The 12,941-nt window shown below is 37.6% G+C and overlaps 4 protein-coding genes across 10 annotated transcripts; 2 read left to right on the plus strand and 2 right to left on the minus strand.

Annotated features, from left to right (window-relative positions):
- Window positions 1-18: 18 nt before the first annotated feature.
- LOC17899542 (beta-glucosidase 11) lies at window positions 19-3,310 on the plus strand. Of its 6 annotated transcripts, none has more exons than XM_023788851.1 (13): window positions 19-454; window positions 531-594; window positions 670-725; window positions 858-933; window positions 1,023-1,094; window positions 1,207-1,294; window positions 1,379-1,634; window positions 1,725-1,840; window positions 1,927-2,147; window positions 2,268-2,296; window positions 2,379-2,466; window positions 2,568-2,658; window positions 2,734-3,310. In XM_023788851.1, exons 1-13 carry the CDS (start codon window positions 320-322, stop codon window positions 2,936-2,938), a joined length of 1,497 nt encoding a protein of 498 aa, XP_023644619.1. In that variant the 5' UTR covers window positions 19-319; the 3' UTR covers window positions 2,939-3,310. The 6 variants fall into 6 exon arrangements, with proteins under 6 accessions (XP_023644619.1, XP_023644621.1, XP_023644617.1 ...); XM_023788853.1 differs by having other exon boundaries at window positions 2,737-3,310; XM_023788854.1 differs by having other exon boundaries at window positions 314-454; window positions 512-594.
- Window positions 3,311-4,943: 1,633 nt separating this feature from the next.
- Window positions 4,944-7,130, plus strand: LOC17898752 (E3 ubiquitin-protein ligase BAH1). The gene is made up of 6 exons (XM_006305214.2): window positions 4,944-5,448; window positions 5,566-5,813; window positions 5,908-6,183; window positions 6,450-6,587; window positions 6,685-6,743; window positions 6,854-7,130. The coding sequence occupies exons 1-6, from the start codon at window positions 5,253-5,255 to the stop codon at window positions 6,957-6,959; spliced, it is 1,023 nt and encodes a 340-aa protein (XP_006305276.1). The 5' UTR covers window positions 4,944-5,252; the 3' UTR covers window positions 6,960-7,130.
- Window positions 7,131-7,199: 69 nt separating this feature from the next.
- LOC17897602 (nucleolar protein 16) lies at window positions 7,200-8,416 on the minus strand. Its single transcript, XM_006305602.2, has 3 exons — window positions 8,018-8,416; window positions 7,520-7,641; window positions 7,200-7,429 (listed from the first exon to the last, which is right to left on the minus strand). Exons 1-3 carry the CDS (start codon window positions 8,355-8,357, stop codon window positions 7,316-7,318), a joined length of 576 nt encoding a protein of 191 aa, XP_006305664.1. The 5' UTR covers window positions 8,358-8,416; the 3' UTR covers window positions 7,200-7,315.
- Window positions 8,417-8,782: 366 nt separating this feature from the next.
- LOC17898224 lies at window positions 8,783-11,814 on the minus strand. Of its 2 annotated transcripts, XM_023788856.1 has the most exons (11): window positions 11,716-11,814; window positions 11,347-11,606; window positions 11,104-11,262; window positions 10,871-11,016; window positions 10,730-10,780; window positions 10,338-10,638; window positions 10,076-10,252; window positions 9,854-9,999; window positions 9,387-9,529; window positions 9,130-9,199; window positions 8,783-9,041 (listed from the first exon to the last, which is right to left on the minus strand). In XM_023788856.1, exons 2-10 carry the CDS (start codon window positions 11,591-11,593, stop codon window positions 9,160-9,162), a joined length of 1,410 nt encoding a protein of 469 aa, XP_023644624.1. In that variant the 5' UTR covers window positions 11,594-11,606; window positions 11,716-11,814; the 3' UTR covers window positions 8,783-9,041; window positions 9,130-9,159. The 2 variants fall into 2 exon arrangements, 1 of the variants encoding a protein (XP_023644624.1); XR_002835327.1 differs by lacking the exons at window positions 8,783-9,041; window positions 9,130-9,199 and adding an exon at window positions 9,629-9,725 and having other exon boundaries at window positions 9,439-9,529.
- Between the last annotated feature and the right edge of the window lie 1,127 nt (window positions 11,815-12,941).

The raw sequence follows: 12,941 nt of genomic DNA on the forward strand, positions 1-12,941 counted from the left end.
GGAATTAACGCCCCCTGGATTTAAGTGTTTGCTGTGATTGTGTGGCTCCGAACAAAGAGACTAACGCGAAGGAATCAAACAGTGGCATTTTGAAAGCTAATGTTGCTTCGTATCTTCCTTTTATTGGTCGACGTTTTGAACTTGAACACTTCTTCATCAAACTTGTCAAAAAGACTGGTCCCAACGTAGAGACAGACAATGGAACTTTCGTGTTTCAATTAAATTTCTCCACCTTAAATAGATATATAATACCACATGGGTTGATCACCGTTCATAATTGTATTTGCTTGCTTAATTATTGACAAAACCAGAGAGAAAGATGAAAATGTTGAACAACAGTCTCATGCTCCTTCCTCTCCTGGCGTTGGCTTTTGCAGCAGTCTCGTCCCTCCAATACAGTAGACATGACTTCCCTCCAGACTTTGTCTTTGGCTCTGGCACATCAGCTTTTCAGGTTCTTTAAAACCTTTTCCTGAATCATTGCTGCGACATGTTATAAAAGAGTGTTTAGTTCACATGATTTACAACAGGTGGAAGGAGCTGCCAACGAAGACGGGCGAACTCCTAGCATTTGGGATGTTTTAGCTCATGCCGGTTTGATTTCTTTGCTTGCTCATAGACTCATAATTTAACCAAGAATGGTATTCATAAGCTCAACTGTCATTGTAGGACACTCCGGAGTAGTAGCTGGAGATGTTGCATGTGACCAGTATCACAAATACAAGGTCCCGAAACTTTCTCATCTAGAGTATTTACTATAACATATCTCTCTGTCTCCGTCTCTGTTCGTCCAGTGTGACAGATGGAAATTTGATATAGTAACAAATTCAGACAGTAACATTGCTTGGATGTTGCAGGAAGATGTGAAGCTCATGGCAGACATAGGATTGGAGGCTTACAGATTTTCCATATCATGGTCAAGGCTTTTACCAAGTATGGTTGTCCACATATTGATTGAGAATTTAATCGAAGCATTTTCAATATGAAAGCTTTACAGTTTAGATATTTGGAGTTTATTTCAGGTGGAAGAGAACCAGTTAATCCCAAGGGTCTACAATACTACAACAATCTTATAGATGAATTGATCTCTCATGGTTAGATTTGTAGCCTGAGCCTTTTTAGTTAGCTATATATATAATACCTACGAAGCTAAGTCTTCTTGGATCAGCTTTTCATATTTTTTAATGATTGCTTTTGACTAAGCAGGAATCCAGCCACACGTTACATTGCACCACTTTGATCTTCCACAGACCCTAGAAGATGAATATGGAGGTTGGCTCAGCCAAGAAAGCGTGTATGACTCTTCTCCTTTCATCTAATTGAATATTCTGACTGGTGATATCAAACTGAGTTATCAATCTTCTTGTAATGGTTGTAGGAGAGACTTCACAGCTTATGCAGATACTTGCTTTAAGGAGTTTGGAGATAGAGTGTTACACTGGACTACTATAAATGAGGCCAATGTGTTTGCCCTTGGAGGGTATGACCAGGGTGTATCACCGCCTGCTCGATGCTCTCCTCCATTTGGATCCAATTGTTCCCATGGAAACTCTTCAATTGAACCTTACATTGTCGTACACAATCTGTTGCTTGCACACGCTTCTGCAACAAACTTATACAAGAAACAGTACAAGGTTCTTCTCTCTGCTTTTAAATTTTCTGTCTTTCGTATGCATTGCATTGTCTTTAGCTCAGCCAGTATCTCCTCTTCATTCATTACACAGTACAAGCAACATGGATCAGTAGGCATTAGCGTATACGCGTACGGTACTGTCCCTTTAACTGACTCTGTGGAGGATAAGCAGGCAACAGCTAGAGTGAATGACTTCTACATTGGTTGGTATGTCTAAAAGTTAAGATTCCAATTTATGGATGTTAACATATATTTTGATTGTTGAGTTTCTTAATTGATTCGGTTTTCGAAAGGATATTACATCCGCTGGTGTTTGGGGATTATCCTGAGACGATGAGGACCAACGTTGGGTCAAGATTGCCAGTTTTTACAAAGGAGGAGTCAGAACAAGTTAAGGGCGCGTTTGATTTCGTAGGAGTGATAAATTACTTGGCAGTTTACGTCAAGGACAACTCTTCCTCTCTGAAACCAAATCCTCAGGATTTGATCACAGACACGGCCGCGGAACTGACCGGTAAGTTACATAGATTATATGAATCATACAGTCTGAAAAAATTAAAGCTAAAATCCTGAAAAAAGTATAAATATCTAGTTATATATGGCTCACTCTGGTTTCTCCAATTTGCGGTTGCAGTGTTTGGAAACACATCGCTCGAGAATGAGGTTTTGTATGTAGATATCAATTTCATATGTGATCACTTAAAAGAGACTACAAGATTAATGTTTGATGATTTACTTCCTCCAGCATGCAAACGCACCATGGAGTCTGCAACAAATACTTTTGCATATCAAAGAATCTTATGAAAACCCTCCGGTCTACATCTTAGAGAATGGTCTTTCTCTCTCTCTCTCTGTCTCTCAGATTTTTGCTAGTTTGCTACTTCATGTGGCTTAAACCTCTCTCCCTCTCTGGTGATTGATTTTTCATTTACAGGTCAGGTGACTTCTCACAACTCATCACTTGAGGACACAACGAGGATTGAGTATCTGAGCTCATACATTGAAGCAGTGCTTCATTCACTCAGGTAACAGTAAAAGGGTAGAACAGTTTCACTCAATGATTTGTGCCAGACATATTCTAAGTATAAAAGATCACATAGCAGGAAAGGATCGAACGTAAAAGGCTACTTTCAGTGGTCGTTGATGGATGTGTTTGAGATATTTGGTGGGTTCGAGAAGAGCTATGGATTATATTACGTGGACTTCAAGGATCCTTATCTCAAGAGGATCCCTAAACTCTCTGCTCACTGGTACTCTTCCTTGCTCATGGGAACACTGCACCAGCCATCGCATGCTTCATCTTGATCATTCGATTTCATATAGCCTAATCAATCAATCAATATACATATATAACCAATATATGTTAAAAATAGGTGTTGTTATATAGTTACTTTGATCGAAGAGGATGGATTAGTTCAATACAATTCCAAGTTCATTGGTCATGACAATTCTTTATTATTTCTATACTAAAAATCGATCTATGGGATTAACATAAGAGCTGGAATTGGCGTGTTTGACCTAGATATCGCGTACGAAGCAAAGACATGACACATTCGTATAAAAGCCATACTAATAACTTTTTATTCTTTAAGTGTCTTTTGCATTTCAATTACGCAAGAGACGATTGCTTTCTTGTCAAACAGTAAAGCTTAGGCATTCAAATGTATTTAACTTGTTTATTACACATTGTAGGAATATTTTTAATTGGAATTTACGATATGATTGTATGCATATGTTGCTAACCGTGTAATACCAAAATCCTTGACTAACTTGTATTTTTTGTTTTAACTTTTGAAAACTTCAATTCTCCCACTGGCCACTGGGGCTAGAAATGATTACAGCCAGTGGAATTGAATAAAACAAATGACCACTTGAGCAGACAAATGAATGGGTGTGCCACTTTATCTTGGAGATTTTTTTTGTTTGTCAATTGATATTTTGTAACTTTAATTTTTTTAAAAGAGAGTAAATAGTGTAATGAATAGAAACGTTCAAACCAGAGCCAGATGAAAAATCATGACATTATATGTCAATCACATTACCTCATTATCAAGTAACAATACAATTTGTATAGCTTAGGCTTTTGAAAAACAAAATAAAAGCTAAAGCAAGGGTTTAAGTAGATGCATGCATCACACTATTACAGCATTGAAATAAAGATAAAGTAAATTAAAGTTTGAAGTTAAATTTTCTTTGCAACTTGATTGATGAGCATCTTCGTCGACACATTTTTTTTTTTGAAAAGCAAAAGAGCATATCCCTAGGCCCTAGCTCTAATTATGTTTTGTGTAAGATATAAAAGAATCACATTCTTTTAGGGAATAAAACTACGTAGAGTGTTAGTTAAATTAAACTTGAAAATAAAAATCCGAAGCAAAACAAAGTTGTATATAATTAATTAATCAAGTAGTGACAAAAGAAGACAGTGGGGGTGATTGGTGAAGAAATATGTTTTAGTGCCAAAATCATATTGTCAGTAACAAAGGGTCGTAAAGCTAAAAATAAACAAAAGTGGCGGCGTGAAATTGATAAAAGCTAGGTTTTGGTGGCGAAATCCAAATACATATAAACTTATAAGAAGAAAAGAAACTGTATTGTATTCTTGCTTACTATTTCTAAAAGTTTATAATTTTGACCCCACAAAGAAAAAAAATCCCAAAAAGGGTCCATTTGTGGTGGCATCTTTATCTTTTTGTTTTGTTGAAAAAATCATTATAATTATATATATTATCTTAAACTACATATCATGGATTATATTTTTTTCCATCAACTTCTTCCACCATGCATGGAAGTAAAATTTTCACTGTTTTTTTTTACTAATTAACAACAAGAATCCCCATAAGGTAAATTTTCTTTGTGCTTTTAATAATATATGACACTAATCTAAGATATTTCCAGCAAATGATCTTTCCTAAATGATAAAATATATTTCAGTTCTACTAATCTAAAATATATTCATTCAACCAATGGGATAAAGATAAAAACTCAGACATAAGCATCCACGCGGCATTAAGTGGGGTGATGTACAACAAATATGCTCATTAAAATTTTTATAAACAAATCTTTTTACTAACGAGTCTGCCTTAAATGTCAAATAAAAATAAACAAGTCACTGAAATAAATGAATCTATCAATTGGTCAAATCTTTTTTTGTTTTGCACTTAATTATAGTAAATATATTTCCATAACACAAAAGACTTCGCCTTTTATGTAAAACCAACTTAGATTTGTTCCCCATAAAAATAAATAACGTTTTGACTTTTTTTCTTTTGGTTGCTTTCTCTTATTTTTGTTTTCACAAGTTGTTTATTTCCGCCGACCTCACCAGTCACATCCTTCTTCGTTTATTCATAAATACGTCTCTGTTCTGTTTTTTTTCTTGGGTGTTCCATATACATACATACATATGATAAAGCCAACACGAGACGCAATATATAGAGAGAGAAGAGATAAGAGCGACGAGACAACAAAATTTGTAACCCTTTTGATTTGTTATCTTGATCAATTGAGTGCTCAATTTTGTTGATGGTCATCTAAGAAGAATCGTATCCTTTCTCTGTTGTTGATGGTCATCTAAAATTTATATCCTTTAAAAAGTGATTCTGCGTTGTGAGAAAAGATGAAGTTTTGTAAGAAGTATGAAGAGTACATGCAAGGGCAGAAGGAGAAGAAGAATCTTCCTGGCGTTGGCTTTAAGAAGCTCAAGAAGATTCTCAAGAGATGCAGAAGAAACCATGTCGTCCCTTCTTCTTCTTCCTCGAGGATGGCTTTTACTCAAGTAATTGATCAGCACAATTGTCCTCGTGGATGCCCAGGTACTGTTCGACATAATTCCCCTGTGCACTTCTTGAGATTTTGAATTACCAGATATATATATATATACATATAGAGAGAGAGTGTGTTTTTGATTTTGGTGGATTTGTGTTTCCTAGTTTGTGATGGAACTTTTTTCCCGGAGCTTCTCAAGGAGATGGAAGACGTCGTTGGATGGTTTAACGAGAATGCTCAGAAGCTTCTTGAGCTACATTTAGCTTCTGGTTTCTCAAAGTGTCTCACTTGGTTCAAAGGCAATACTCGAAAAAAGGATCATCTTGGTTTGATCCAAGAAGGCAAAGACTTGGTTAATTACGCTCTCATCAATGCCGTCGCCATTAGAAAAATCCTCAAGAAATATGATAAGGTATATTCTACTCTTAACACCCGCTTGTATCCATTAAAGATCCCAAATTTGAACTCTTGTTATTCAATATATGTTCTGCATCTTTGTCCTGCAGATTCATGAGTCTAGGCAAGGACAATTGTTTAAGACACAAGTCCAGAAGATGCGAATCGAAATCCTGCAATCACCATGGCTCTGTGAGCTTATGGCGTTTCACATCAATCTGAAAGAATCTCAGAAGGGATCTAAAACTGCTGTGGCTTCTCCTACTCCTGTTCATGCATTGTTTGATGGCTGCTCTTTGACGTTCAATGATGGGAAGCCTTTACTCTCCTGCGAGCTCTCTGATTCCGTAAAAGTTGACATTGACTTGACTTGTTCAATATGCCTGGTAAGCAACTTAACATGACTCCAAAGAATCTCAATGTCAAATAACTGTTAGTTGACTTATTAGTAATCTGGAATTTACAAGATATATTATCAGCCTATAGGGATAAAGTCTTAGTTTTGTCGTGTCAAGGTGCTATTCCACTCTCCTCTTGTAGAATTCCGTTTCAAAGACTAAGTCTTTTTTCTAGCATGTGTGATCTTCTTTCTTAATGTAATACTTTGAATAAATCTTCGACTTACTGAATTACACTTGATGGCGAAAAACAGGACACGGTGTTTGATCCGATATCTCTAACATGCGGTCACATATATTGCTACATGTGTGCTTGCTCTGCTGCATCAGTAAACGTAATTGATGGCTTGAAAACCGCAGAGCTAACTGAAAAATGTCCGCTTTGCCGTGAGGTTAGACACATTCTCCAGAGCTAATCTACTAAACTTCATGCTCTTTGTTTCATGCTCTTTAAGTCTTAATCCTTGTTTTTCGTCCATTTGATATCAGGATGGGGTTTATAAAGGTGCTGTGCATCTGGATGAGCTCAATATCTTACTTAAGCGAAGGTAAATATATGCATATACAACCAATCTTATTATAGTCTTTGAAACCTGCCTCTTTAAGTTTTGAAAGTATCTGTGGAGAAAACTAAATTTCTAAACCATCATAATTGCAGCTGCAGAGAGAATTGGGAAGAACGGCGTAAAACAGAGAGAGCAGAAAGGTTACAGCAGGCAAAGGAGTACTGGGATTACCAATGCCGAAGCTTCACTGGAATATAATATGACTTGCTATATATGTGATTTCTCAAGTGAGAAATACTTTGGAGATTCTTCGTTTTGATAAAGCTCTTCTAAGACTAGATGTTAATCGTGATTTGTTTTCCTCTGTGAGTATGTGTTTATTTGCACAGTGGAGGTTGACGGTTAGTGAAAATTTGAAAACTCTTTGCAGCGTTTCTCTATATTATTAGTTTGCATATGATTTTGATAGAATAAAAGGAACTTCCCAACTGAATCAAATTCTTGAAAAACGAGATTTTAGATTAAAAGGAACTTGATAACAGTTGTAGTGTTGTTGCAAATTATAACAAAAATGACAGATAATACAAAGATTTTATATCACGATGATCATATCATCATGGAACTAAAATCGGGTTCTTATCTTTGTAAATCTGATATCTTGTGCATAGCTTTCGTAGTGTCCCAATAGAATGCTGCATAGAGTTTAGCTTTCTGTCTCGGTACATGCCCTGTTCAAACAAAAAAGAAGTTAGAATAAGAATCACACAGAGGAAAACCAAATAAAATGGTAAAATCAGTTATAGCTAATAGATCCAAACCTCAAAGTCATCTCCATGTTTCTCCACCAAACGTCTTATATGTGTGCGTTGCATAGTCGTGAGCGGCTGTAAAGGAGCACTCTTTCCATCTTTTCTTTGCTTCCCCAAAGCTGTCTTAAGGTCTACACATCTCAGAACAAAGCAATTTGGACAATTAATTACCAAAACAATCTGCTTTTAACAACCAGGTAGATATATCTATCAAGGTGAAAAATATCCAAAAGCTAGTGAAGCAGATTCTTGCTTACTACCAGTTGCATATAAGCTTGTGCAAGTCTTCCAACAATGGCATAACTATATGTTGATGATTAGCTGAATGTTTTGTAAACTAATGTTGTAAACTTTACACAAGCACGTAGAGAGAATGATGTTCGTAGGCATAGTAACTTTCCCCCAAATTTGTCACTCTAAACCCTAAATTTCAAATTTTCTCAATAGCGATTTTCAACAAGAGACTAGTCTGCAGCTAGTCTATTCTAAAATCGAATCGAAACGTACCGTCTTCCTCGAGTTCGCTTCCGGAATCGATGGGCTCGAACTCCTTAGCAGTAGGATCATCGGTGGATGGTTCCGGAGGTGGAGGAACGTTGAGGGAAGCATCCTGGATCATATGGTCGGTGCGAGATCGAAGCAAATTAGGGTTAGAGATGACGCCGAAGGATCTGTAGTTCTGAATAACGCTAGCTTGGTCGTCCCATTCGGGGACATCGTCCGCCATGAGAGCGCGGAGCTTGGGAGGGAGATTGAAAGCTGGCTTGAAGATATTAGGGTTTTTCTTGGGAAGAGCTACGCGAACTTTAGCCCTAGAGTTCCTATACTTTCTTCTCGACCTCGCCATCTCTCTCTCCCACCGATTTTTTTTTTCACGATGAAGAAAGAAGGAAGCGAAAGAGAGGGGTGAAGTTCGCGGCGGAAGGGTTTAACTAACAAGGGTTTTGTTATACGACGTCGTTTTATAAGTTAACCTTTTTTTTTTTTTAACAAATAATATTTTAGTTCGTTACCATTACAGTTTACAGTAATACACTGTAACTACTTACATTTCTAGTCTAATAATAATATATCCGATCAAATTGTTCAATTTTAAATGAAACAATGCTTGCGATATAGACTTTATTGTGCTCTTCGAGTCCTCTTTTTTGCTTTTTTGAATATTCTGTGAACAAAGGCCAATAAATTATTGCATCTTTAGAAAATCAATCTTTTGATTTTTTGTGTCGCTCTCGGGTCCTTCTTTCTCCTACTTTTATTGTGAAATGAAAATGCAACTAATAATTTACTACTTCAGAGTGAAGCAAAACATCTAATATAAAAGAGTATGTAACACTAAAACCAACCACCATTTTCTTTTTTTGGTCCATAGGTTGAGTTGCTATTCCCTTTTAGTTAATTGAAAACAAAACAACAAAGGACTTGTAAATAAACGCAAGTTTTCTTGGTTAAAAAACACCCACCATGGGCCTTCTTCAGTTCTTTTTCTTCTATCTTCTTCTTCTTCACGTCCACACTTCATTCACTTTCGCTACAATATTTTTAAGTTTCAGTAAGAAAACCCCAGAATCCTTTATGATTAGAGAAATCTGAACGTTATCAGATACAATATAGCTTGCCTTGGATACCATGGTTTGGACCACACTCCCTTAGAAGAAACCGAGCATTCGCAGGCAACCAGTCCAACAACTGCTTAAGAAAACAAAGGCAGAAAGGTCAAAATTAGGCAAACAAAACAGACTGTGAGCAACCAGTCCAACAACTGCTTAAGAAAACAAAGGCAGAAAGGTCAAAATTAGGCAAACAAAACAGACTGTGAGCAACCACAAAATGTATTAATACAAGTCCATCAGGTTTGGCTAGGATGCTTGACTACCTTCCGCTTGTGTGGCCAACTAGTAACATGAGTGGTAAAATTTTCAAACCCTTGGCCATGATGATTGTCGGAGCATACCGAGCAAATCCAGAAGGCAGATTCACTCGTTTCACTGCACTTATCCTCCTCAAGTGCTCCCGAATCTGTGGAAAAATATATAAAAATTGCCAGTTAGTTGACCAAAAGATTGTAGCCGGTATTGCTGTTTCTTGCAACAACACCGTTAGAGAGGACAAACACACCTGCCCGGAAAAAGCCTTCAAAAGACCGATGTTACAGCTCCGAAGTCTTTCTCATGAGGCTCAGTTAGAGGTGAGCTTAAGCATTGGAGTTGCTTACCTGCCAGGAAATTAAAGACAACATGGGGTACAATTTTGGACAAACAAAACTAGAAGAAGACAGAATGGTAAACTACTTGAGGTAAGAGGTTTCTCAATTCGTTTGACTCAAAACAAAACAATGATTACCTTCTGTTGATGGTATGTACCAGAGAGATGCTTGGTGATACAAAGAAAGTCTGTATTAGGAGCACTACGGTAATTGCATACTGAGCAGAAGAAACTGGCAAGTTCACCAGGTGGACTGCTCTGAGCCTCCTCAAGTGCCCCTGAGTCTATGGAAAAAAATAAAAGTAGTCAGGTGAACAGCATGTTATTTAGAAAACAATGCAAGTGAGGACAAACACATACCTGGCCGAAAAAACCATTGAAGAGAATCATAGGGAAAATGCTGCACAAGGTTGCATCTCCCTGGTAGATAGGTTGCAGGATAAGCAAAGATTTTGGCATTGGATATGACCATTACGTTAAGTAGAGGACCACTATTATTGAAAAGCTCAGAAACGAACTCCACAGTGTCTGAGGGACCTGTTTAAGAAACTAAAGATTTGAGACTCTATTCAAGGAAAACATCCATTATTGTAGAAAGGACTAAGGATGAGAAGATATTAACCGTATGGGACATTATGAAGACCGATTCCAGTGATATAGACTTTTCCCAGAATGTCTTCAGGAACGTCTGTTAGAACGCCAATGGCAATGATTTTGACATGACCAAAGTAGCCTTTTTTAAACAAGAAATGTCTGATGTGCAGACTGACCATCCTAGCATCAAAACCAGGGGGAACTGGACACGTATTGATGTCCCAAACGACAATTGTGTCATGAGTCCTCTTTACATCCTCCCAGCATAATCTATTATCAGGTGGTAGAACGTTTGTCAGCTTCAGACTTTTTTTGACCGGCGAATTCACCTCCAGTGGAGAAAAAACAACATGGGGTCAGAATTAAGCAAACAAAGCTAAAATTTTAGAAATTAAAACAAGAATTTGGTGGCATCCTCACCTTGACAGTGTCAACTGGAAGAGGAGGCGCAGTATTCCTAGCCTCCATTTCCTTGAAGGACAAATGACCATGGAGTCAAAACAAGGAAGTGACTAGTAGTGGCAATGAGAAAATGTATTGATACAATGCTAGGATGATTACCATGGAGCGATGAAAGTTTCGAAGATGTTCTTCACAAGATAGATGAGCGATGAGATTATCAAAGCTTTGTTGAGGAGGATCACGGGCGCATACAAAGCAATCCCACAAGGCAGATTCCCCTGTTTTCTCCTCAAGTGCGTTTAAATCTGTGGGAAAAATATATAGGCAGTTGATACAGATACATTTGTGGGTTCTTTCATCAAAGAAGACAGTGAGAGAGAACAAACACATACCTAAGCTGTCAAAAGAATAAAATGGAAACGGCTCGAGAGGGTTATAGCCAAACATTTTTAGAACCCTAAAAAAACCAGGGTAGGCGTCTTTGGCAGATATGGCCATAAAATTAGCTGGAGTTGGATTTGTATCTACGAGGTCTGAAATGTCTAAGTGACCTGTTTGATAAATCTAAAGGCATGAGACATAAGATCAACTATATTAGAAGAAAGGAATAATTAAGGATGAGAAAAGATACTAACAGGGGGTGACGATGGAAAGAGAGATTCCACTGGAATAGACTTGTCTCAGGATCTCAGTAGGTACGTCGGATAGTTTGCCAAAGGCAGTGACGGTGAGAGGACCACGGTAGCCATTCCTATCCAAAAACCGCCTAATACACGGAAGGACCAGACCAGGATTTAAGCCATCGGGAACCGGACACTTCATGATGTCCCAAAAGACCGTTGTTGCAGCCCTAGCCTCCTCCTCCGTAGCCTGATCCATCATTCACGAGACGACCCTTCAAATAAAACCGCACTATTCAGATTGACAGAGAGATTGGAACACGGCCGGAATCGTTTCCGATGTATTTTCAAAGGAGACAGTGAGAACAGGAGCGAGAAATTTACCTGTGAAATAAGTTGGATCTCGAAATCGAATACGATGGTTAGGGTTTCGAAATTCCTGACGGAGGAAACCTTTTTGTCCCGTATATATTTATATATATATGGGGAGGCTAGATAGGTTTGAGAATGGGCTTTATTTTCATGAGCTAACAGTTTATATGATTCGGCCTTTGTGCAAAGGATCCTATATATGCTTTTTTTTCCTACAACTGGAGAGATAGATTAACACATACGGATATTTCGTCATTCTCTGAATTAAGGACTTCAATCACGACGACATATCCCCCTTTTGTCGATAGTATAAAGACTAATATAATGGTTACCAATATACTGTAGTTTTATCAAAACTTAAAATGAAAAAAAAATCGTTTCATCTTCTCCACATCTCCTTTTATGATACAGGAAAGGAGATAAGAAGAGTGGCACGTGAGAAGGAAACAAGGTGCTAGACACGTGGGAGAACTTTATTGGCCTGAAAGAAAAGAATACTTAGATCGAGGAGAGGCGTATAAAGGAGAGAAAAAGATCAGCTGTGAAGATAGAACCAGAAAAGTATCAATTTGTGTAATCTTCTTCGTCTTCGATTCTCTCTGTAAAATCTTAGGGTATGGCATTTCATTGTTGCCAGAGCTGATTCTACTTCTAAGCTCTATCACATAAGACTTGGACTCTCGTTTCATGAACGACAATTTAATTTATCGATTCAATTGTTCTTTTTAAACAAACTAAAATTTATATTAATCGTCGCTTAATCTCCATCGAAAGAGAAGGTGTTCCAAACCAAAGACAACAATGCCAAAATGGCTAGAAGTACTGTTGCTATTAGAGCAAAACACATTACGCACAAAACATGGATAGGAGCAAACACTACATTTAATCCACTAAAATCTATGAAGGAGAGGGAGGAGGATAGATAGGGTTGAGAATAGGCCTACAGTTTGTATGAATCGGCCTTATATCATACCCAATCCATCTTATCCTATAGCTGGGACTGAAATTGTAACAAATGCAAATTTAACAATCTGAAGTTCGGCTGTAGACGCAAAGGTAACAACGCACCGAATGTGTGAGCCTTTTGATAGAATGAGCATCGAAGTGTTTGAAACATTCGACAACAAACTCCTTGCAACAACACCACTCGAACCAAAGCGGACAAGTTGAGAGAGATATTACTTGCGTGAGAAAGAGAATTCGAAACCCTTAGCTTGAAATAATAATCAAATCAAATC

This window comes from Capsella rubella, unplaced genomic scaffold (assembly GCF_000375325.1).
Source record: "Capsella rubella cultivar Monte Gargano unplaced genomic scaffold, Caprub1_0 scaffold_1, whole genome shotgun sequence".
In the NCBI taxonomy this organism is placed as follows: domain Eukaryota; kingdom Viridiplantae; phylum Streptophyta; class Magnoliopsida; order Brassicales; family Brassicaceae; genus Capsella; species Capsella rubella.